The following is a 25,544-nucleotide window of genomic DNA, read 5'->3' on the forward strand; positions in this document are numbered from 1 at the left end:
GCAGCCTGGTCTAGGCCAATTGAGCCAAGCCTCTGAATTAGCAGTGAGTGATCAACAGTATCGAAAGCCTTTGACAGGTCGATGAAGAGGGCAGCACAATGTTGCCTTTTATCCATACAGTTAACCACATCATTTATAGCTAGGGATGCAGCAGAGATAGTGATATGACCTGGTCTAAAACCAGACTGATGTACATTTAAAATACATTTCAAAGATAAGAAAGAACTTAGCTGAGAATTAATCAAGGATTCTAATATTTTAACTAGTCAAGAAAGTTTAGCATCACTTATCCCATTCTTCTCAGTTATGATGCTAGAGTCAGACAGAACTTGCTTAGGCAGGGAAGAAGAGGGATTTGTACGCTTCAGTGCATTTACTGTTTTCCAACATTTAGAAGGATCAGTCAGAGATCAAAAGTAGCTTGATTTAGCTTTCTTAATCGAGATAGTACATATGTTTCTCAATTGTCTGAAAAATTGACAGTCCACTACAGAATCAGTTTTCTTTGCTTTGGCCCAGGCCTGACTTCTCATCTGAATGAGCTCAGATGGTTCAGAAGAAAACCAAGGGTTAGATATATCTTTCACTTTGAATTGTTTAAAAGAAATAAATATGGAGGAGAAATGTTCTAGAGCCAACTCAGGGTCAGGAAAACAGGAGGCCGTGGCTAAATCAGAAGAACATGTCATGTAAAAACCCTTGAGGGGAATAAAACAAAAAATGCATCTTCTTAATTAAACGAAGATTAGTAATTTGCTGTTTGGTATCTCTAATACATACTATCGACAATGATCACTGAGATCATGTGCAAATATTCCACTAGACAAATATTTATGGAGGTTATTAGTAAGAATTAAATCAATCACTGTATTGTCCTGTATTGTCCTGTATTGTCCTGTATTGTCCTATATTGTCCTGTATTGTCCTGTATTGTCCTGTATTGTACTATATTGTCCTGTATTGTCCTGTATTGTCCTGTATTGTACTGTATTGTCCTATATTGTCCTGTATTGTACTATATTGTCCTGTATTGTCCTGTATTGTCCTGTATTGTCCTGTATTGTCCTATATTGTCCTATATTGTCCTGTATTGTCCTGTATTGTCCTCTATTGTACTATATTGTCCTGTATTGTCCTGTATTGTCCTGTATTGTACTATATTGTCCTGTATTGTCCTGTATTGTCCTGTATTGTACTGTATTGTCCTATATTGTCCTGTATTGTACTATATTGTCCTGTATTGTCCTGTATTGTCCTGTATTGTCCTATATTGTCCTGTATTGTCCTGTATTGTCCTGTATTGTCCTATATTGTCCTGTATTGTCCTGTATTGTCCTATATTGTCCTATATTGTCCTGTATTGTCCTGTATTGTCCTGTATTGTCCTGTATTGTACTATATTGTCCTGTATTGTCCTGTATTGTCCTGTATTGTCCTGTATTGTCCTGTATTGTCCTGTATTGTCCTATATTGTCCTGTATTGTCCTGTATTGTCCTGTATTGTCCTGTATTGTCCTGTATTGTCCTGTATTGTCCTGTATTGTCCTGACAATGATTGTGTATTATTATATTTCCTATTATTATCTATATGTGTCATCATTGATTTGATATGTGTCCATATGTTTGCTTTGTTAATGTATGGTAACATGTTCCATTCCAGTAAAGCTGTTTGAATTGAAGCGAGAGAGAGAGAGAGAGAGAGAGAGAGAGAGAGAGAGAGAGAGAGAGAGAGAGAGAGAGAGAGAGAGAGAGAGAGTTAGTTTCCTCTCCAGAGAACTGACTTCTCTTTGTGTAAAACTCTCTCTTTCTGTTTACTCTGTCTCGCCCACGGAGCTGATGTTGTCTATATAATAGTCCATCGAGTCAGGGATTTATCACACTGACTACATCTCTGAGAGGGTATATAGTAAGTGCCACTTCCTCAACAGCTAACGAATATTTACTCTGGAGAACAGAGGGAACAAAGACTCATTATAAACTCTCTTCAGGCACGGCCACATTTTTTGTTTGTGAGAGGTAATTGGCATTAAATGTTGGGCACTTTAACAACAGGGTAATTTACCCTCTCCGCACAGCAACCACCCGCTGGGCATCTGATAACGCAGGTTGAGTCCAAAATGGCACACTATTCCTTATATAGTGCACTACTATTGACCAGGACCCATTGGGCAAAAGTAGTCAAATCAAATCAAATGAAGCTTTATTTATAAAGCACATTTGAGACATGGAATGCAACACAATGTGCTTTACAGGAACAAAAACGAATAAAACAATGAAAATAAAAGCTGAAAGTATTTACTAGACAACAAATATAAGAGGAGAAAAAACTAAAGAATAACAATAAAAACTGAAGGACTAAAAAGCCTCCCGAGGAAAAGCAAAGCTTTTCAATGGTTCAGTCGCTCTTTAAGTAAGTAGTAGGTAAGACAGCTGTCTGTCTGTCTGCCTGTCTGTCTGTCTCTCTGTCTTATCTTATTGTCTCTCTGTCTCTCTGTCGCCAGTCTAAAGCCATGAGAGAGCGCTGGCTCCTACAAGGCACGCCCCCTGGAACTAACGACGAAGACGATGGTCGAAGAAGACAGCTGGAGAAGGACGAAGAGCAGGGGAAGAGACTGGAGGACACTATTCACAGGTACACATACAGGGCAGGAAGTGACTGGAGGACACTATTCACAGGTACACACACAGGGCAGGAAGTGATGGAGGACACTATTCACAGGTACACACACAGGGCAGGAAGTGACTGGAGGAGACTGTTAACAGGTACACACACAGGGCAGGAAGTGACTGGAGGACACTGTTAACAGGTACACACACAGGGCAGGAAGTGACTGGAGGACACTGTTAACAGGTACGCACACAGGGCAGGAAGTGACTGGAGGACACTGTTAACAGGTACACACATACATATCAATTGGATTAGCTCACCTTCTGCGTCCTCTCTCCTCCGTCCTCTCTCACCTTCTTTTGAAAAAGGTCAAAGGTAATCGAGGAGAGGCGGCGAGGATGAAATGAGACTCTCGTTCTCCAATCGAAGCGTCATCAGGCAAATGGCGTTTACAGGGTGGAATCCCAAAATAAATGAATAAAGTGCTAAAAAACAAATGTAGCTAGTTGTGCAAGACATTATAGATAAAAGGATTAAGTAGCAGGTCGTTTTTAAATGTTTGCATGCCTTTCTCCTTCCAGAAAGCTGTTGTTTTGTCGGAGGAGAAAAGCCTGCTCATATTTTGCACAACTAGCTACATTTGTTTGATCACTTTACACATTTATTTTGGGATCCACCCATGTAATTTTGATTTGCCTGATGACTCACAAGTGGAGAACGACTCTCCTCGATTACCTTTGACCTTTTTCAAAAGCAGCCGAAAAGAGGACAGAGGAGGGAGGAGTTAGCAAAACCAATTGAGAAAAGGCCACTAAACTGGGGGACACTATTTACAGGTACAAACATAGGAGAGGAAGAGACTGGGGGACACTATTTACGGCTGCACACATATGCAGTTAGTGATGGGAAACAGAGGCTTTCTGAAGCATTTTGGGCTTTCACCAAATTGTGCCAAAAATGGTTCATTACTCTGAACACAATGCACATTAGTGACATCTGCTGGTCAGCAATAAAAAGCAGCGTTTGATGCTCATATCCAAGTTCTTTCCACAATATTCATCAGATCTCTGCGGCGCAGCGGTTAGTCGTGGGTCTTAAGTAGCCTACAATCAGTTACCATTACAGGTTGGCACCTTCCATCATGCTTCCCCTTTTTGCAGTGAATCCCTTGATTTTGCTGTAAAAAATCTTTGAATCTGTGGCATTATTTAGGATGCTTAAGACAGAAGCTTCTACTATATTAAATAAAACACATTGTTTGAACAACAACGTACAGAACGTGTATTCCCATAAAATATATTTGTAATAATAAAAGCCTTCTCATCTGTCAGCGTTCTCTACTTACCGAGCTACCAGTCAGGTGACACTACATTAAAACATCCTGACTACATTGTAGGCCGACCGACGGTGTCCAGCAGAGGTCGGTGTTTTGAATGCAACTTGGAACCGAGGAAAGCACCAGAACCACGGTGAAATCAGTGGGATCTCACATGTAATCAAACAAAGCTTCAGACGTCATTCATCACGTGATAATGTCACTTTGAAACGAGCATCGGTAGGTACAGTGGGGAAAAAATGTATTTAGTCAGCCACCAATTGTGCAAGTTCTCCCACTTAAAAAGATGAGAGAGGCCTGTAATTTTCATCATAGGTACACGTCAACCATGACAGACAAAATGAGAAAGAAAATCCAGAAAATCACATTGTAGGATTTTTTATGAATTTATTTGCAAATTATGGTGGAAAATAAGTATTTGGTCAATAACAAAAGTTTCTCAATACTTTGTTATATACCCTTTGTTGGCAATGACACAGGTCAAACGTTTTCTGTAAGTCTTCACAAGGTTTTCACACACCGTTGCTGGTATTTTGGCCCATTCCTCCATGCAGATCTCCTCTAGAGCAGTGATGTTTTGGGGCTGTCGCTGGGCAACACAGACTTTCAACTCCCTCCAAAGATTTTCTATTGGGTTGAGATCTGGAGACTGGCTAGGCAACTCCAGGACCTTGAAATGCTTCTTACGAAGCCACTCCTTCGTTGCCGGGCGGTGTGTTTGGGATCATTGTCATGCTGAAAGATCCAGCCACGTTTCAACTTCAATGCCCTTGCTGATGGAAGGAGGTTTTCACTCAAAATCTCACGATACATGGCCCCATTCATTCTTTCCTTTACACTGATCAGTCGTCCTGGTCCCTTTGCAGAAAAACAGCCCCAAAGCATGATGTTTCCACCCCTATGATTCACAGTAGGTATGGTGTTCGTTGGATAAACTCAGCATTCTTTGTCCTCCAAACACGACGAGTTGAGTTTTTACCAAAAAGTTCTATTTTGGTTTCATCTGACCATATGACATTCTCCCAATCCTCTTCTGGATCATCCAAATGCACTCTAGCAAACTTCAGACGGGCCTGGACATGTACTGGCTTAAGCAGGGGGACACGTCTGGCACTGCAGGATTTGAGTCCCTGGCAGCGTAGTGTGTTACTGATGGTAGGCTTTGAGTCCCAGACCTGCTGTGGTGCTGTGATTTTTGCTCAACGTTCTTGTGATCATTTTGACCCCACGGGGTGAGATCTTGCGTGGAGCCCCAGATCGAGGGAGTTTATCAGTGGTCTTGTATGTCTTCCATTTCCTAATAATTGCTCCCACAGTTGATTTCTTCAAACCAAGCTGCTTACCTATTGCAGATTCAGTCTTCCCAGCCTGGTGCAGGTCTACAATTTTGTTTCTGGTGTCCTTTGACAGCTCTTTGGTCTTGGCCATAGTGGAGTTTGGAGTGTGACTGTTTGAGGTTGTGGACAGGTGTATTTTATACTGATAACAAGTTCAAACAGGTGCCATTAATACAGGTAACGAGTGGAGGACAGAGGAGCCTCTTAAAGAATAAGTTACAGGTCTGTGAGAGCCAGAAATCTTGCTTGTTTGTAGGTGACCAAATAATTATTTTCCACCATAATTTGCAAATAAATTCATAAAAAATCCTACAATGTGATTTTCTGGATTTTTTGTTCTCAATTTGTCTGTCATAGTTGACGTGTACCTATGATGAAAATTACAGGCCTCTCTCATCTTTTTAAGTGGGAGAATTTGCACAATTGGTGGCTGACTAAATACTTTTTTTCCCCACTGTACATTGTGTCGGATCAGTAGTGTTTGAAAATTGCATCAGAGCATCGGAGCTCCGGTATCAATCGTCCCATCACTACATGCAGTGTTGATTCTGTTCTGTTGTTGTAGAAGCATAGGTAGTATTTCATGTCTTGTGCTGACATGTATCTGAACACATAACCATCAGTTCTATCCTGAGAGCTCACCTGGGTTTCTTGCTTAGTTTAGCTTCTAATTAGTCCTCTCACTCTCTCTTCTAATTACCACATCTTCAAAGTCCTCTCGCTCTCTCTTCTAATTACCACATCGTCAAAGTCCTCTCCCTCTCTCTTCTAATTACCACATCTTCAAAGTCCTCTCACTCTCTCTTCTAATTACCACATCATCAAAGTCCTCTCCCTCTCTCTTCTAATTATCACATCGTCAAAGTCCTCTCCCTCTCTCTTCTAATTATCACATCGTCAAAGTCCTCTCCCTCTCTCTTCTAATTACCACATCTTCAAAGTCCTCTCACTCTCTCTTCTAATTACCACATCTTCAAAGTCCTCTCCTCTCTCTTCTAATTACCACATCTTCAAAGTCCTCTCACTCTCTCTTCTAATTACCACATCATCAAAGTCCTCTCCCTCTCTCTTCTAATTACCACATCTTCAAAGTCCTCTCCCTCTCTCTTCTAATTACCACATCATCAAAGTCCTCTTCCTCTCTCTTCTAATTATCACATCTTCAAAGTCCTCTCCTCTTTCCTCTCTCTTCTAATTACCACATCTTCAAAGTCCTCTCCTCTCTCTTCTAATTACCACATTTTCAAAGTCCTCTCGCTCTCTCTTCTAATTACCACATCGCCAAAGTCCTCTCCCTCTCTCTTCTAATTATCACATCGTCAAAGTCCTCTCCCTCTCTCTTCTAATTACCACATCTTCAAAGTCCTCTCCTCTCTCTTCTAATTACCACATCTTCAAAGTCCTCTCCCTCTCTCTTCTAATTACCACATCTTCAAAGTCCTCTCCCTCTCTCTTCTAATTACCACATCGTCAAAGTCCTCTCCCTCTCTCTTCTAATTACCACATCTTCAGTCCTCTCCTCTCTCTTCTAATTACCACATTTTCAAAGTCCTCTCCCTCTCTCTGGTGTCGGTCTGTTTAGCTCATCACAGTCCTTTCTCCAGCTGTTGAATGCTTGGATTGTGATAACTTCAAACCAGATGGATGTTTTTTCTAACCACCGATCAGAGCCGTTTCACATGTAGGCCATCACCAGGGTATTATTCATTAACAACCAAACTGAAGACAACAGGCCTAAATAGAACAATAAGGAGTGCTTATTATCCATGTGAAGGGCAGCAACAACAATAGTCTGCTCCTTATCAGAGGCTGTGATATGAACCAGCAGGTCTGAAATAGTGTTGGCACAGACCACTACAAGGCTAGGTTATACACACACACACAGACAGACACACACACACACAGACACACACACACACACAGACAGACACACACACACACACACACACACAGACAGACACACACACAGACAGACACACACACACACACACACACACACACAGACACACACACACACACACACACACAGAGAGACACACACACACACACACACAGACACACACACACACAGACAGACACACACACACACACACACACACACACACACAGAGAGAGACACACACACACACACACACACACATAGACACAGACACACACACACACAGACACACACACACACACACACAGACACACACAGACACACACACACACAGACAGACACACACACACACACACACACACACACACAGACACACACACACACACATACACACAGAGAGACACACACACACAAACACACAGACAGACACAGACACAGGATAGGCTGCATAGTAAGTAGAATGCATGATGACCAAGGAAGCAGCGTGTGGAAGGGAGAGCTGTGTGGAAGGGAGAGCTGTGTGGAAGGGGGAGCTGTGGGGAAGGGGGAGCTGTGGGGAAGGGAGAGCTGTGTGGAAGGGAGAGCTGTGTGGAAGGGAGAGCTGTGTGGAAGGGAGAGCTGTGGGGAAGGGAGAGCTGTGTGGAGCACAACGTGCCTGATAGATATAGAACAGGAGGAATGAGAGACCAACAGTTTAACGTCCTCTCCTTTCCTCCCTCCCTCCTTCCCCTCCTCCCTCCCTCCTTCCCCTCCTCCCTCCTCCCCCTCCTCTCCCTTCCTCCCTCCCTCCTTCCCCTCCTCCCTCCTCCCCCTCCTCTCCCTTCCTCCCTCCCTCCTTCCCCTCCTCCCTCCTCCTACACTGGTAAACAAAGCGGCAGAGTCGAGGGAACTTACTGTTGGAAACATTTAACAAACAGACACTTTCATCAGTGAAGTCCTGGGATGTGCTAAGTTGGGATAATTGAACCTCATTATATATTACTATAGGCTACGCTGGGGTAATTGAACCTCATTATATTACTATAGGCTACGCTGGGGTAATTGAACCTCATTATATTACTATAGGCTACGCTGGGGTAATTGAACCTCATTATATTACTATAGACTGAGCTGGGGTAATTGAACCTCATTATATTACTATAGACTGAGCTGGGGTAATTGAACCTCATTATATTACTATAGACTGAGCTGGGGTAATTGAACCTCATTATATTACTATAGGCTACGCTGGGGTAATTGAACCTCATTATATTACTATAGGCTACGCTGGGGTAATTGAACCTCATTATATTACTATAGACTGAGCTGGGGTAATTGAACCTCATTATACAGTATTCTCATGTGTTTCTGTTTACTGGTCTTCGTCTGAACTGCCTGTCTTCCTGCTTGAGGCTCCAGGTGTTTTACACACAATGTAACGCTGTGGCACGTTGTGGGGGCCAATTTAACTAAGGGGCCAACCAAACCCAAACCCAGGGTGAGAAAAATGTTGATAGCTTAATTACTTTGCTATTACTGTAGAAGTTCTCAGCAGACTGTAATAGAAATCAGGCCATGCTCATAAAATAAATAAAAAATCCTCCCTCATCTTAAACGGCACCAACCGCCACTGATATACATAAAAAGTGTGTAAAGACATTATGGACAGTATATGAATTGAAAGGTTTGTACAGCAGTAGTTATATAGGATGAACCATGACTAGAATACAGTATATACTGTACATATGAAGTGGGTAAAACAGTGTGTAAACATTATTCAAGTGACCAGTGTTCAATGACAGCAGTCTCTAAGATGCAAGGTTGAGTACCAGGTGGTAGCTGGCTAGTAACAGTGACTAAATTCAGGACAGGGTACTGAGCGGAGGCCCGCTAGTGGTGACTATTTAACAGTTTGATGGCCTTGCGATAGAAGCTGTTTTTCAGTCTCTCGGTCCCAGCTTTGATGCCCCTGTACTGACCTCGCCTTCTGGATGATAGCGGGGTGAACAGGCCGTGGCTCGGGGGGTTGATGTCCTTGATGATATTTTTGGCCTTCCTGTGACATTGGGTGCTGTAGGTGTCCTGGAGGGCAGGCAGTGTACCTCCAGTGATGCGTTGGGCAGACCGCACCACCCTCTGGAGAGCCCTGCGGTAGCGGTCGGTGCAGTTGCCGTACCAGGCGGTGATACAGCCTGACAGGATGCTCTCAATGGTGCATCTGTAGAAGTTTGTGCGGGTCTTAGGGGCCAAGCCGAATTTCTTCAGCCTCCTGAGGTTGAAGAGGCGCTGTTGCGCCTTCTTCACCACACTGTCTGTGTGGGTGGACCATTTCAGATTGTCAGTGATGTGTACGCCGAGAAACATGAAGCTTTTGACCCTCTTCAGTGCGACCCCGTCGATGTGGATGAGGGTGTGCTCTCTCTGCTGTCTTCTGAAGTCCACAATCAGCTCCTTCATTTTATTGGCGTTGAGGAAGAGGTTATTTTCCTGGCACCACTCCGCCAGGGCTCGAATATCCTCCCTGTAGGCTGTCTCGTCATTGTTGGTAATCAGACCTACCACTGTTGTGTCGTCTGCAAATTTGATGATTGAGTTAAAGACGTCCGTGGCCACGCAGTCATGGGTGAACAGGGAGTACAGGAGGGGGCTGAGCACCGGGGGCCCCCGTGTTGAGGATCAGCGTGGCGGAGGTGTTGTTTCCTACCTTCACCTCCTGGGGGCGGCCCGTCAGGAAGTCCAGGACCCAGTTGCACTGGGAGGGGTTCAGACCCAGGGCCCCGAGCTTAATGATGAGCTTGGAGGGTGCTATGGTTACCTCAATTACCTCGACTAACCGGTGCCCCCGCACATTGACTTGGTACCGGTACCCCCTGTATATAGCCTCGCTATTGTTATTTTTACTGCTGCTCTTTAATTATTTGCTACTTTTATTTCTTATTATTTTATAATGTATTTTCTTGTGATCTTTTTTGGTATTCTTTCTTAAAACTGCATTGTTGGTTAAGGGCTTGTAAGTAAGCATTTCACTGTAAGGTCTACACCTGTTGTATTCGGCGCATGTGACAAATACAATTTGATTTGATTTGATTTGGTGTTGAAGGCTGAGCTGTGGTCAATGAACAGCATTCTGACATAGGTATTCCTCTTGTCCAGGTGGTATAGGGTAGTGTGCAGTGCCATGGCGATTGCATCGTCCGTGTATCTGTTGGGGCGGTGTGTAAATTGCAGTGGGTCTAGGGTGACAGGTAAGGTAGAGGTGATATGATCCTTAACTAGCCTCTCAAAGCGCTTCATGATGACAGAAGTGAGTGCAACGGGGCGATAGTCATTTAGTTCAGTTACCTTTCCAGGATAGGAGGCCTGCCCACTGGTTACAGTGAGACAGTGTTGAGGCTGTGGGGGAACTCCACATCTTATGAATGAATGGGCGTAAATGTCATTCATAAAGTTTCATTAATGTATGTTATGGCAGGTAATAATAATATTAATGTATGGTTTCTGTCTTTCCAACAGCAGTATGTAGCTCAAGCTGAATGAAAGTCAAAGCGTTGATATCCTGCTCATTATGTAACACAGTCACTCCAACACTGAGTCATTCACATGTTCTAAATAACGTGAAAGAAGCATTCTTCATGACTTTCCCTAGCATAACATTTCAACTGTTTGAAAAGACTAGACACCATATGATATATTCATTGCAGATAGTAACTTTGTTATAATAATTCCTGAAATGCCAAACTAACCATCTAATTCATAGGCCGTAAGGTTGTGTTATACTATAACATGCCATTTAGCAGACGCTTTTATCCAAAAGCGACTTACAGTCATGCGTGCATAAAACATTTTTTTTTTTTTGTGTATGGGTGGTCCCGGGGATCGAACCCACTACCCTGGCGTTACAAGCGCCGTGCTCTACCAGCTGAGCTACAGAGGACCACTGTTGTGCACTAGATATTCTGATGAAGCAGTTTAAAACTTTTTTCCGTATATAGCCGTAGAGCATGTCATTGGAGTTGCTTTCAACATGTTCTTTGCAACAACACTTCAGGCCATTAGACTGTTTAGTTAGACAGTAGCTAACCACCATTCATGTGTTGGCTAGAGACATGTCCAGAAACTAGAGAAGCCCATGGACTATTCAGAGGGAGACTCAGTGAGCCTCTACTGACTGTGCTCTCTCATTCTCTGTTGTATGCTGAGTGGGTGGCTGAGGGTGTGGCAGGGAGGAAAACAGGCCGCAGCTCTATATTTGCCCCCCTGTGGAACAGAACAGTGCCCCCAAAAATAAACGATGACAACCAGACACTTTCCACTGTAGAGAGAGACAGACATTTCAGTCATTTAGCTTTAAAGTTCTATTCCAGAGCGACTTACAGGAGCAATTAGGTTTCAGTGCATTGCTCACGTTCACACCGACAGATGTATTTTTTTTTTCACCTAGTCAGCTCAGAGGATTCGAACCAGCGACCTTTCGGTAACTGGCCCAACACTCTTAAACACTAGGCTACAGAGACAGCTAGCTAGCTAACTAGCCGTGCTATACGCTATACTCATAGAATAGACACTGGACAACAACATTCAACACCACGGTGCCCTCAAAGCTCATCACTAAGCTAAGGACCCTGGGACTAAACACCTCCCTCTGCAACTGGATCCTGGACTTCCTGACTGGCCGCCCCCAGGTGGTAAGGGTAGGCAACAACACATCTGCCGCGCTGATCCTCAACACGGGGGCCCCTCAGGGGTGCGTGCTCAGTCCCCTCCTGTACTCTCTGTTCACCCATGACTGCGTGGCCAGGCACGACGCCAACACTATCATTAAGTTTGCTGACGACACAACATTGGTAGGCCTGATCACCGAAAACGATGAGACAGCCTATAGGGAGGAGGTCAGAGACCTGGCCGTGTGGTGCCAGGATAACAACCTCTCCCTCAACGTGATCAAGACAAAGGAGATGATTGTGGACTACAGGAAAAAAAAAAGAGGACTGAGCACGCCCCCATTCTCATCGACCGGGCTGTAGTGGAGCAGGTTGAGAGCTTCAAGTTCCTTGGTGTCCACATCACCAACAAACTGTCATGGTACAAACACACCAAGACAGTCGTGAAGAGGGCACGACAAAGCCTATTCCCCCTCAGGAGACTGAAAAGATTTGGCATGGTTCCTCAGACTGAAAAGATTTGGCATGGGTTCTAACTCAAAGAGTTAAAAAGCTGCACCATCGAGAGCACCCTGACTGGCTGCATCACTGCTTGGTATGGCAACTGCTCGGCCTCCGACCGCAAGGCACTACAGAGTGTAGTGCGTACGGCCCAGTACATCACTGGGGCCAAGCTTCCTGCCATCCAGGACCTCTATACCAGGCGGTGTCAGAGGAAGGCCCTAAAAATTGTCAAAGACTCCTGCCAACCTAGTCATAGACTGTTCTCTCTGCTACCGCACGGCAAGCGGTACCGGAGCTCCAAGTCTAGGTCCAAAAAGGCTTCTTAACAGCTTCTACCCCCAAGCCATAATGAAATGGCTACCTGGACTATTTGTATTGTCCATTATTGATCATAGTCTGTTGCTGGAAGAATGTATGTCTTATGGCTTTACACCCCCTCCTATATTGTGGATAAAGAGTTACCTGTCTAACAGAACACAGAGGGTGTTCTTTAATGGAAGCCTCTCCAACAAAATCCAGGTAGAATAAGAAATTCCCCAGGGCAGCTGTCTAGGCCCCTTACTTTTTAAAATCTTTACTAACAACATGCCATTGGCTTTGAGTAAAGCCAGTGTGTCTACGTATGTGGATGACTCAACACTATACATGTCAGCTATCACAGCGACCGAAATGACTGCAACACTTAACAAAGAGCTGCAGTTAGTTTCAGAATGGGTGGCAAGGAATAAGTTGGTCCTAAATATTTCAAAAACGTAAAGCATTGTATTTGGGACAAATCATTCACTGAACCCTAAACCTCAACTAAATCTTGTAATGAATAATGTGGAAATTGAGCAAGTTGAGGTGACTAAACTGCTTGGAGTAACCCTGGATTGTAAACTGTCATGGTCAAAACATATTGATACAACAGTAGCTAAGTTGGGGATAAGTCTGTCCATAATAAAGCGCTGCTCTACCTTCTTAACAGCACTATCAACAAGGCAGGTCCTACAGGCTCTAGTTTTGTCGCACCTGGACTACTGTTCAGTCATGTGGTCAGGTGCCACAAAGAGGGACTTAGGAAAATTGCAATTGGCTCAGAACAGGTCAGCACGGCTGGCCCTTGGATGTACACAGTGCGTTAACATTAATAATATGCATGTCAATCTCTCCTGGCTCAAAGTGGAGGAGAGATTGACTTCATCACTACTTGTATTTGTGAGAGGTGTTGACATGTTGAATGCACCGAGCTGTCTGTTTGAACTACTGGCACACAGCTCAGACACCCATCCATACCCCACAAGACATGCCACCAGAGGTCTCTTCACAGTCCACAAATCCAGAACAGACTATGGGAGGTGCACAGTACTACATAGAGCCATGACTACATGGAACTCTATTCCACATCAAGTAACTCATGCCAGCAGTAAAATTAGATTTTAAAAACAGATACAAATATACCTTATGGAACAGCGAGGACTGTGAGGCAACACAAACATAGACACATGCATACAAACACACAATAACATTCGCACTATACACACATGTCCACATGGATTTTATGTTATAGATATGTGGTAGTAGAGTAGAGGCCTGAGGGCACACACTTACAGTGTGTTGTGAAATCTGTTATGAATGTATTGTAATGTTTTTAAAATGTATAACTGCCTTAATTTTGCTGGACCCCAGGAAGAGTAGCTGCTGCCTTGGCACCAGCTAATGGGGATCCATAATAAACCCCAGGAAGAGTAGCTGCTGCCTTGGCACCAGCTAATGGGGATCCATAATAAACCCCAGGAAGAGTAGCTGCTGCCTTGGCAGGAACTAATGGGGATCCATAATAAATATAAAATACAAATACAAATACTGGTTAGCGGCAGGCGGGTGAGCAATATCCACTGCCATAATAGGGGAGAGTGGGGTAAGTTGAGCAATTTTTTTCATTCAGCATCACTAGGTCAAGGAAAATATAGTATTCTGGCAACAGCTAATGGGGATCCTTAATACAAAATACAAATATGGTCATTACCTACATTTACATTTTACATTTTCGTCACTTACAAATTGGTGCATTCACCTTATGATAGCCAGTGGGACAACCACTTTACAATATGTATATATATATATATATCTTTTTTTTCCTTTTTTTTTGGGTGGGGGGGGGGGGGGTGGGGGAGGGGGAGGGTAGAAGGATTACTTTTATCCTATCCCAGGTATTCCTTAAAGAGGTGGGGTTTCAAGTGTCTCCGGAAGGTGGTGAGTGACTCCGCTGTCCTGGCGTCGTGAGGGAGCTTGTTCCACCATTGGGGTGCCAGAGCAGCGAACAGTTTTGACTGGGCTGAGCGGGAACTGTGCTTCCGCAGAGGTAGGGGGGGCCAGCAGGCCAGAGGTGGATGAACGCAATACCCTCGTTTGGGTGTAGGGACTGATCAGAGCCTGAAGGTACGGAGGTGCCGTTCCCCTCACAGCTCCGTAGGCAAGCACCATGGTCTTGTAGCAGATGCGGGCTTCAACTGGAAGCCAGTGGAGTGTGCGGAGGAGCGGGGTGACGTGAGAGAACTTGGGAAGGTTGAACACCAGACGGGTTGCAGCATTCTGGATGAGTTGTAGGGGTTTAATGGCACAGGCAGGGAGCCCAGCCAACAGTGAGTTGCAGTAATCCAGACGAGAGATGACAAGTGCCTGGATTAGGACCTGTGCCGCTTCCTGTGTAAGGTAGGGTCGTACTCTGCGAATGTTGTAGAGCATGAACCTACAGGATCGGGTCACCGCTTTGATGTTAGCGGAGAACAACAGGGTGTTGTCCAGGGTAACGCCAAGGTTCTTTGCACTCTGGGAGGAGGACACAACAGAGTTGTCAACCGTGATGGCGAGATCATGGAGCGGGCAGTCCTTCCCTGGGAGGAAGAGCAGCTCTGTCTTGCCGAGGTTCAGCTTGAGGTGGTGATCCGTCATCCACACTGATATGTCTGCCAGACATGCAGAGATGCGATTCGCCACCTGGTTATCAGAAGGGGGAAAGGAGAAGATTAATTGTGTGTCGTCTGCGTAGCAATGATAGGAGAGACCATGTGAGGATATGACAGAGCCAAGTGACTTGGTGTATAGAGAGAATAGGAGAGTGCCTAGAACTGAGCCCTGGGGGACACCAGTGGTGAGAGCACGTGGTGCGGAGACAGATTTTCGCCACGCCACCTGGTAGGCGCGACCTGTGAGGTAGGACATAATCCAAGAGTGAGCCGCGACGGAGATGCCCAACTTGGAGAGGGTGGAGAGGAGGATCTGATGGTTCACAGTATCAAAGGCAGCAGAGAGGTCTAGAAGAATAAGAGCAGAGGAGAGAGAGTTAGCTTTAGCAGTGCGGAGAGCCTCCGTGACACAGAGAAGAGCAGTCTCAGTTGAATGACCAGTCTTGAAACCTGACTGGTTTGGATCAAGAAGGTCATTCTGAGAGAGATAGTAAGAGAGTTGGCTAAAGACGGCACGCTCAAGAGTTTCGGAGAGAAAAGAAAGAAGGGATATTGGTCTGTAGTTGTTGACATCGGAGGGATCGAGTGTAGGTTTTTTGAGAAGGGGTGCAACTCTCGCTCTCTTGAAGACGGAATGGACATAGCCAGTGGTCAAGGATGAGTTGATGAGCGAGGTGAGGTAAGGGAGAAGGTCTCCGGAAATGGTCTGGAGAAGAGAGGAGGGGATAGGGTCAAGCAGGCAGGTTGTTGGGTGGCCGGCCGTCACAAGTCGCAAGATTTCATCTGGAGAGAGAGGGGAGAAAGAAGTCAAAGCATAGGGTAAGGCAGTGTGAGCAGGACCAGCGGTGTCATTTGACTTAATAAATGAGGATCGGATGTCGTCAACCTTCTTTTCAAAATGGTTGACGAAGTCATCCACAGAGAGGGAGGAGGGGGGAGGAGGAGGAGGATTCAGCAGGGAGGAGAAGGTGGCAAAGAGCTTCCTAGGGTTAGAGGCAGAGGCTTGAAATGTAGAGTGGTAGAAAGTGGCTTTAGCAGCAGAAACAGAGGAAGAAAATGTAGAGAGGAGGGAGTGAAAAGATGACAGGTCCGCAGGGAGTCTAGTTTTCCATTTCCGCTCGGCTGCCCGGAGCCCTGTTCTGTGAGCTCGCAATGAGTCGTCAAGCCACGGAGCAGGAGTGGAGGACCGAGCCGGCCGGGAGGATAGGGGACATAGAGAGTCAAAAGATGCAGAAAGGGAGGAGAGGAGGGTTGAGGAGGCAGAATCAGGAGATTGGAGGGAGAAGGATTGAGCAGAGGGAAGAGATGATAGGATGGAAGAGGAGAGAGTAGCGGGAGAGAGAGAGCGAAGGTTGCGACGGCGCATTACCATCTGAGTAGTGGCAGAGTGAGTAGTATTGGAGGAGAGCGAGAGAGAAAAGGATACAAAGTAGTGGTTGGAGACTTGGAGGGAGTTGCAGTGAGATTAGTAGAAGAACAGCATCTAGTAAAGATGAGGTCAAGCGTATTGCCTTCCTTGTGAGTAGGGGGAGACGGTGAGAGGGTGAGGTCAAAAGAGGAGAGGAGTGGAAAGAAGGAGGCAGAGAGAAATGAGTCAAAGGTAGACGTAGGGAGGTTAAAGTCACCCAGAACTGTGAGGGGTGAGCCATCCTCAGGAAAGGAACTTATCAAGGCGTCAAGCTCATTGATTAACTCTCCAAGGGAACCTGAAGGGCGATAAATGTTAAGGATGTTAAGCTTGAATGGGCTAGTGACTGTGACAGCATGGAATTCAAATGAGGAGATAGACAGATGGGTCAGGGGAGAAAGAGAGAATGTCCACTTGGGAGAGATGAGGATTCCTGTGCCACCGCCCCGCTGACCAGATGCTCTCGGGGTATGCGAGAACACATGGTCAGACGAGGAGAGAGCAGTAGGAGTAGCAGTGTTTTCTGTGGTAATCCATGTTTCCGTCAGCGCCAAGAAGTCGAGGGACTGGAGGGTAGGCTGAGATGAACTCTGCCTTGTTGGCCGCAGAACGGCAGTTCCAGAGGCTGCCGGAGACCTGGAACTCCACGTGGGTCGTGCGTGCAGGGACCACCAGGTTAGAGAGGCAGCAGCTACGCGGTGTGAGGCGTTTGTATGGCCTGTGCGGAGAGGAGAGAACAGGGATAGACAGACACATAGTTGACAGGCTACAGAAAAGGCTACACTAACGCAAAGGAGATCGGAATTAAATTAACTAAACATCTGGGGAAACGAGGCCTTCCTCACTAACCTTTCACTGAAACACTCAAATACAACTCTTCCAACTTCCACTTTAGAAATTATAATTGCTGTAATCTACAGTAGCTCAATGTTTCCAGGAATAGACTAACTTAGTTTATTCAGCTAGCTAACTTGGTACAGTATTCTTCTGTGAAAACTGCCCAGGGCACCATATCCTATGACGCCATAGCTAACTAGAATGCTAGCATCCAATAACACACGGTTTAGCACCAATACTTGGTTACAACAAACTACCAATGGATCATTCATGTCCATGTCTAGTTCCTTTCATAACGCAGAAGTAATTAAACGTTGGCTAGCTAGCACAAAGTCAGTCATGCTAGCTACACAAGTGGACTACACATCTCGAATGTTCAGAAAGTGAAGCTTACGTTGCAAAATTCTCATTGACTAAAATGATACAGTACTGCTAGCTGGTAGTGTTGGCTAGCCAGCAGTGGCTGCGGTGTTGACTGTTTGAAAATGTAGCTGGCTAGCTAACCTCGATAGTTTCTCTATACTACACCTTTGTCTTTGATACCAAGACAACTATGTAGCTAGCTAACTTTACACTAATCAAATCGTTCCGTTGAAATGTATTTAGTTGCTACAGCACTGCTAGCTGGTATAGTTGGCTAGCTAGCAGTGGCTGCGGTGTTGACTGCTAGCTGGTAAAGTTGGCTATAACTACCTACAATAACTACCTAGATAAACTATCTACAATACCTACAATACCTACCTACAATAAATACAGGTACTCTTAAGCGTGAAATAACATTGGAAACAACTATCCACAGTTGCTAACAGTTACCAAATTACCAGTAGCTACCTGCTAGCTAGCTAGCTTTATTGGTCCAGGTAGTGGGTTAGCTAGCCTCGTGCTTCACCGGGCTCAGCGAATACAATACTTACCTACAATATTTACCTACAATATTTACCTACAATAACTACCTAAATAAACTACCTACCTACAATCTAAATACATGGTTTAAGCTTTACTCAACACATATAAAGAAGAAGCCAAGCTTACCTCCCGCTTAGAGGAACACAACCTCACCCCATCGCCTCCTCTTGACTCTCTCTCTCTCTCTCTCTCTCTCTCTCTCTCTCTCTCTCTCTCTCTCTCTCTCTCTCTCCCTCTCTCTCTCTCTCTCTCTCTCTCTCTCTCTCTCTCTCTCTCTCTCTCTCTCTCTCTCTCTCTCTCTCTCTCTCTCTCTCTCTAGCCTGCTCCCAGATCTGTTTGTGCTGTCTTGCCAACACATATGATCATTACCTAGCCTGCTCCCAGATCTGTTTGTGCTGTCTTGCCAACTCGTATGATCATTACCTAGCCTGGTCCCAGATCTGTTTGTGCTGTCTTGCCAACTCGTATGATCATTACCTAGCCTGCCTCATTGACTAACACAGCACAAACAGATCTGGGACCAGGCTAACACTCCCTTACAACAACCAACTGACAGTAGACCCAGAGGAGAGCAGGGCAGAGCAGGGCAGAGGAGAGCAGGGCAGAGCAGGGCAGAGGAGAGCAGGGCAGAGCAGGGCAGAGGAGAGCAGGGCAGAGCAGGGCAGAGGAGAGGAGAGGAGAGCAGGGCAGAGCAGGGCAGAGCAGAGCAGAGCAGAGCAGAGCAGAGGAGAGCAGGGCAGAGCAGGGCAGAGCAGAGCAGAGGAGAGCAGGGCAGGGCAGGGCAGAGGAGAGCAGGGCAGAGCAGGGCAGAGCAGAGCAGAGGAGAGCAGGGCAGAGCAGGGCAGAGCAGAGCAGAGGAGAGCAGGGCAGAGCAGGGCAGAGGAGAGGAGAGGAGAGGAGCTAAATAACATCTCTGGGAATCTGAGCTTGATTATATTCAGTGTGATAGTTTGTCATCTAGGCAGAGAGAAAATAGATGGTCAAAGTTCGGTAAAGGGCAGAGCAGGGACAGACTGGGGACCAGAAACTGACCCAGGCATTTCTAACACACCGGACATTTTTTTCCTCAAGGCCCCTTTTGTTGGACAAGTAATGATCGTACTGCACTAGACCGGACATTTTTTTCCTCAAGGCCCCTTTTGTTGGACAAGTAATGATCGTACTGCACTAGACCTGAGAGTTCATTCTAGGGAAGTGTAACAGTGTTTATCTAGTCTCTCTTTCTGTGTGACCGTGATACCTAATATGGTGAATAGTTCACATCGGGACCTGTCCTCAGTTCTTCCACAGCAGACAGAGATAGAGGAAGGAAAGGAGAGGTTGTTTAGAAAGGAGAGAAGGAGAGGTTGTTTAGAAAGGAGGGAATGAGAGGTTGTTTAGAAAGGAGGGAAGGAGAGTTGATTAAAAAGGAGAGGCATTTTGATGACCTGTAGTAAATTTCAAATAAGCAGTGTCAGACCTCTGTATACTTTGTCTGCTTTAGTCTTTCTGCCTCCCAAATAGCATCCTAGCCCCTATGCAGAGCACTACTTTTGTCAAGGGCCCATAAGGCATATGGTGCTATTTGTAACGTACCCTATGTGAACTGTGCTACCGGGCCGCTCTGTTCTGCTCTGGTCCTTAAGAGGAGGAGGCGGTCTCTGCTTGGGAGGCGGTCTCTGCCTGGGAGGCGGTCTCTGGCTGGGAGGCGGTCTCTGCCTGGGAGGCGGTCTCTGCTTGGGAGGCGGTCTCTGGCTGGGAGGCGGTCTCTGCCTGGGAGGCGGTCTCTGCCTGGGAGGCGGTCTCTGCCTGGGAGGCGGTCTCTGCTTGGGAGGCGGTCTCTGCTTGGGAGGCGGTCTCTGCCTGGGAGGCGGTCTCTGCCTGGGAGGCGGTCTCTGCCTGGGAGGCGGTCTCTGCCTGGGAGGCGGTCTCTGCTTGGGAGGCAGTCTCTGCCTGGGAGGCGGTCTCTGCCTGGGAGGCGGTCTCTGCCTGGGAGGCGGTCTCTGCTTGGGAGGCGGTCTCTGCTTGGGAGGCGGTCTCTGCTTGGGAGGCGGTCTCTGCTTGGGAGGCGGTCTCTGCCTGGGAGGTGGTCTGTGCTTGGGAGGCGGTCTCTGCCTGGGAGGCGGTCTCTGCTTGGGAGGCGGTCTCTGCCTGGGAGGCGGTCTCTGCCTGGGAGGCGGTCTCTGCTTGGGAGGCGGTCTCTGCTTGGGAGGCGGTCTCTGCTTGGGAGGCGGTCTCTGCCTGGGAGGCGGTCTCTGCTTGGGAGGCGGTCTCTGCCTGGGAGGCGGTCTCTGCTTGTTGGGGGCGGTCTCTGCTTGGGAGGCGGTCTCTGCCTGGGAGGCGGTCTCTGCTTGGGAGGCGGTCTCTGCTTGGGAGGCGGTCTCTGCCTGGGAGGCGGTCTCTGCCTGGGAGGCGGTCTCTGCTTGGGAGGCGGTCTCTGCCTGGGAGGCGGTCTCTGCTTGGGAGGCGGTCTCTGCTTGGGAGGCGGTCTCTGCTTGGGAGGCGGTCTCTGCCTGGGAGGCGGTCTCTGCCTGGGAGGCGGTCTCTGCTTGGGAGGCGGTCTCTGCTTGGGAGGCGGTCTCTGCTTGGGAGGCGGTCTCTGCTTGGGAGGCGGTCTCTGCTTGGGAGGTGGTCTCTGCTTGGGAGGCGGTCTCTGCTTGGGAGGCGGTCTCTGCTTGGGAGGCGGTCTCTGCTTGGGAGGCGGTCTCTGCCTGGGAGGCGGTCTCTGCTTGTTGGGGGCGGGATTACATCACCACACACACATACAGTCACCGTCCAGTTTATTAGGTACACCACCCCGTTCACGAAAACGGATTGCTCTTAAAGCAGGCAGACAGGCATCAAGGCAATTCAAATCAAATCTGCACATGTAGCAAAATTTGATTTGCTACATGTGCCAAATACAACAGGTGTAGACATTACAGTGAAATGCTTACTTACAAGCCCTTAACCAACAATGCATTATTTTTTTTATTTTTTTAAGTGTTAAGTAAAAAAAATACAAGCAAATAACTAAAGAGCAGCAGTGAAATAAAATAACAATAGGGAGGCTATATACAGGGGGTACCGGGACAGAGTCAATGTGCGGGGGCACCGGCTGGTCGAGGTAATTGAGGTAATATGTACATGTAGGTAGAGTTAAAGTGACTATGCATAAATAATTAACAGAGTAGCAGCAGCGTAAAAAGATGGGGGTGTGGGGGGGGGGCAGTGCAAATAGTCCGGGTAGCAATGATTAGATGTTCAGGAGTCTTATGGCTTGGGGGTAAAAGCTGTAAGAAGCCTTTTGGACCTAGACTTGGTGCTCCGGTACCGCTTGCCGTGCAGTAGCAGAGAGAACAGTCTATGACTAGGGTGGCTGGAGTCTTTGACAATTTCGAGGCCCTTCCTCTGACACCGCCTGGTATAGAGGTCCTGGATAGCAGGAAGCTTGGCCCCAGTGATGTACTGGGCCGTACGCACTACCCTCTGTAGTGCCTTGCGGTCGGAGGCCGAGCAGTTGCCATACCAGGCGGTGATGCAACCAGTCAGGATGCTCTCGATGGTGCAGCTGTAGAACTTTTTGAGGATCTGAGGACCCATGCCAAATCTTTTCAGTCTCCTGATGGGGGATAGGCTTTGTCGTGCCCTCTTCACGACTGTCTTGGTGTGTTTGGACCATGATAGTTCGTTGGTGATGTGCACACCAAGGAACTTGAAGCTCTCAACCTGTTCCACTACAGCCCCGTCGATGAGAATGGGGGTGTGCTCAGTCTTCTTTTTTTCCCCTGTAGTCCACAGTCAGGATTTGGTGTAAGCAGCATGTGTCCATGGCCCCATCCTGCCTGGTGTCAACAGTACAGGCTGGTGGTGGAAGTGTACCTCCGTCCAATCTGCAGCAACTGCGTGATGCCATTGCATTAGCATGGACCAGCATCCCTGTGGAACATTTCTGACTTGTAGAATCCATGCCCGTAAGAATTGAGGTTGTTCTGGAGGCAAAGGGGGATCTGACCCGCTACTAGATGGGTGTACCTTAGAAACTGGCACGGTACACATACACACATGCACATGCACACACAGAGGAGGCCTCGGAGGCCAATCAACTCGGCTGGGAGATCCAGACAGGAAGTCGGAGAAGGAGAACAGGAATTCAGGATTGGGAGGGGAGCCTGTGGGAGGTCATCATCATTACCTCTGCCAACGCCTCTCTCTCTCTCTCATTCTCTCTCTCTCTCTCTCTCTCTCTTTCTCTCTGTCTCTTTCTCCCTGTCTCTCTCTCTCTCTCTCCTTCTCTCCTTCTCTGTCTCCGTCTCCGTCTCTCTCTCTCTCTCCTTCTCTGTTTCCCTGTCTCCCTGTCTCTCTCTCTCTCTCTCTCCTCTCTCTCTCTCTCTCTCTCTCTCTCTCTCTTTCTCCCTGTCTCTCTCAATTTTTCAATTCAATAGATTTTATTGACATGGCAAGTATAATTACTTACATTGTCAAAGTATACATATAACAAAAATGGTGGGACCAACAGCAATAATAATAGTAGTAGTGGAAATGGGATTACCATTAACAGCAACTACAACAACAATATTAATGAGAATAACAATACATTAAAGCAATAGTAGTCGACCAATCTCAACATGACTGAGAAGACATATTACATGCTATGAAAGCCAAAACAAAACAGGAAATATTATTGACATTACATTACAATTTTCACTGGCTGTCCCTCAGGTTGTGGCAGGAGGACACATATTTGGCTGCCAAAATTGCACATTTTGGCTTTTCACCCAATAAATATTTGATTTTTTCTTCCTCTTTTATAGTTTCAAATTCGTTGTACTGAATGATAATTTTGGGAAAGAAAGATTCTCTTAGGTCTGAGTATTTGTCACAGTGTAATAGGAAATGCAGCTCTGTCTCTACCTCTCCCCGGGGGCAGAGTGAGTACAGCCTGTCCTCTCTGGGCAGCCAGGTTTGCCTGTGACGACCGGTCTCTATAGCCAGACTGTGCTCACTGAGTCTGTCCCTAGTCAGTGTTTTTCTCAGTTTTCTATCAGTCACAGTGGTCAGATAGTCTGCCACCATGTACTGTCTGTTTAGAGCCAAATAGCATTGAAGTTTACTTTGATTTTTTGTGGTGTCTTTCCAATAGGTGATATATTTTTCTTTTTGCTTTGTGATGATTTGGTTGGGCCAGATTTTCTGAGTGCTGTCCTGAGGCTCTCTGAGGTTGGTTTTGGTTAGTGAACTGAGCCTCAGAACCAGCTGGCTGAGGGGACTCTTCTCTTGTTTCATCTCTTGACATAGTAGAGCTGTGTGATGGAATGTTTTGGGGTCACTTGTTTTTAGATGGTTGTAAAATTTGATGGCTCTTTTTTCTATTCGAATAAGGAGGGGGTATTGGCCCAATTCTGCTCTACATGCGTTATTTGGAGTTTTTCTTTGCACTTGCAATACAGTCTTGCAAAACTCTGCATGCAGTATTTCGATGGGATGTTTGTCCCATTTGGTAAATTGAGTATTAGAGAGCGGACCCCATACTTCGCTGCCATGTAGAGCAATTGGTTCTATAACTGATTGGAAAATTTTGAGCCAGATTCTAATTGGAATTTCGATTTTAATATTCCTTTTAATGGCATAGAATGCTCTTCTTGCTTTGTCTCTCAGCTCATTCACAGCCTTGTGAAAGCTACCTGTGTTGCTGATATTTAGTCCTAGATATGTGTAATTTTTGGTGTGTTCTAATAGAACTGTGTCCAAATAGAATTTATATTTGTCATCCTGATTTCCTGACCTTTTTTGGAATATCATTATATTCGGTTTTTTTAGATTAACGGTCAGGGCCCAGGTCTGACAGAATCTGTGCAGATGATCTAGATGCTGCTGTAACCCCTCCTTAGTGGGAGACAGTAGCACCAGGTCATCTGCGTACAGCAGACACTTGATTTCAGTGTTGTGTAGGGTGAGACCAGGTGCTGCCGATTCTTCTCATGTTTTTGCCAATTCGTTAATGTAGATGTTAAATAGTGTTGGACTTATTGGGCAGCCCTGTTTCACTCCACGTCCCTGAGAGAAGAAGTCTGTTTGCTTGTTGCCGATTTTAATCGCACATTTGTTTTTAGTGTACATTGATTTAATAACATCATATGTTTTCCCTCCAATACCACTTTCTATTAGTTTGTAAAAAAGACCTTCGTGCCAAATTGAATCAAATGCTTTCTTGAAGTCTACAAAACACGAGTAGATTTTGCCTTTGTTTTGATTTACTTGTTTGTCAATTAGAGTCTGGAGGGTGTAAATGTGGTCTGTTGTACGATAATTTTTTACAAATCCAATCTGGCTTCTGCTTAGGACGTTGTGTTCATCAAGGAAATTATGTAGTCTGCTGTTTATGATACTGCAGAAAATTTTCCCCAAGTTGCTGTTAACGCAAATTCCTCTGTAATTATTTGGGTCAAATTTGTCTCCATTTTTATAAATTGGTGTGATCAATCCTTGGTTCCAAATATCGGGGGAAATACCTGCAGTTAGGATAATGTTGAAGAGTTTGAGTATAGCCAATTTGAATTTGTGGTCTGTATATTTAATCATTTCATTTAAAATACCATCAGCACCACAGGCCTTTTTGGGTTGGAGAGTGCAATGTTTTTCCAATAATTCTTGTTCTGTAATTGGGGTATCCACAGGATTCTGATAGTCTTTGACTGCTGATTCAAGGATTTGTAATTTTTCTTGTATATCTTGTTGTTCTGGGCTCTTTGTTATATTGCTGTAGAGGTTTGCAAAGTGATTTCTCCACATATCCCCATTTTGGATAGCCAATTCCTCATTATGAGGTTTGTTTAATTTATTCCAATTCTCCCAGAAGTGGTTTGATTCTATGGATTCCTCAATCACATCCAGCTGATTTCTAATGTGCTGTTCCTTTTTTGTTCTTAGGGTGTGTTTGTATTGCTTCAGTGTTTCCCCATATTGAAGACGTATATTTTTGTTGTCTGGGTCTCTGTATTTATGATTAGATATATTTCTCAATGACTTTCTTAGATATTTGCAATCATTATCAAACAATTTTTCATGATCTATTATTTTTGGTTTGCTCTTATGTTTCTTTAGATTAGCCAAGGAGGCTAATTTGTCAAATATAAAGTTTATGTTCCAAACGGCCAAATTTATACCTTCATTGGTGTAGGAG

The 25,544-nt window shown here is 45.8% G+C and overlaps 1 protein-coding gene across 1 annotated transcript in view; it reads left to right on the forward strand.

The window, feature by feature from the left end:
• Window positions 1–3,693, forward strand: part of LOC311135785 (paralemmin-1-like) — a gene marked incomplete at its 3' end in the record, with an annotated part of 72,803 nt that extends 69,110 nt beyond the window's left edge. The window contains exons 4-5 of the mRNA XM_084169827.1: window positions 2,502–2,632; window positions 3,672–3,693. Of these exons, the coding sequence (XP_084025953.1) occupies window positions 2,502–2,632; window positions 3,672–3,693 (153 nt within the window). The remainder of the gene's footprint in view (window positions 1–2,501; window positions 2,633–3,671) is intronic.
• Between the last annotated feature and the right edge of the window lie 21,851 nt (window positions 3,694–25,544).

This window comes from Coregonus lavaretus (assembly GCF_964263955.1).
Source record: "Coregonus lavaretus genome assembly, chromosome: 10".
NCBI lineage: Eukaryota > Metazoa > Chordata > Actinopteri > Salmoniformes > Salmonidae > Coregonus > Coregonus lavaretus.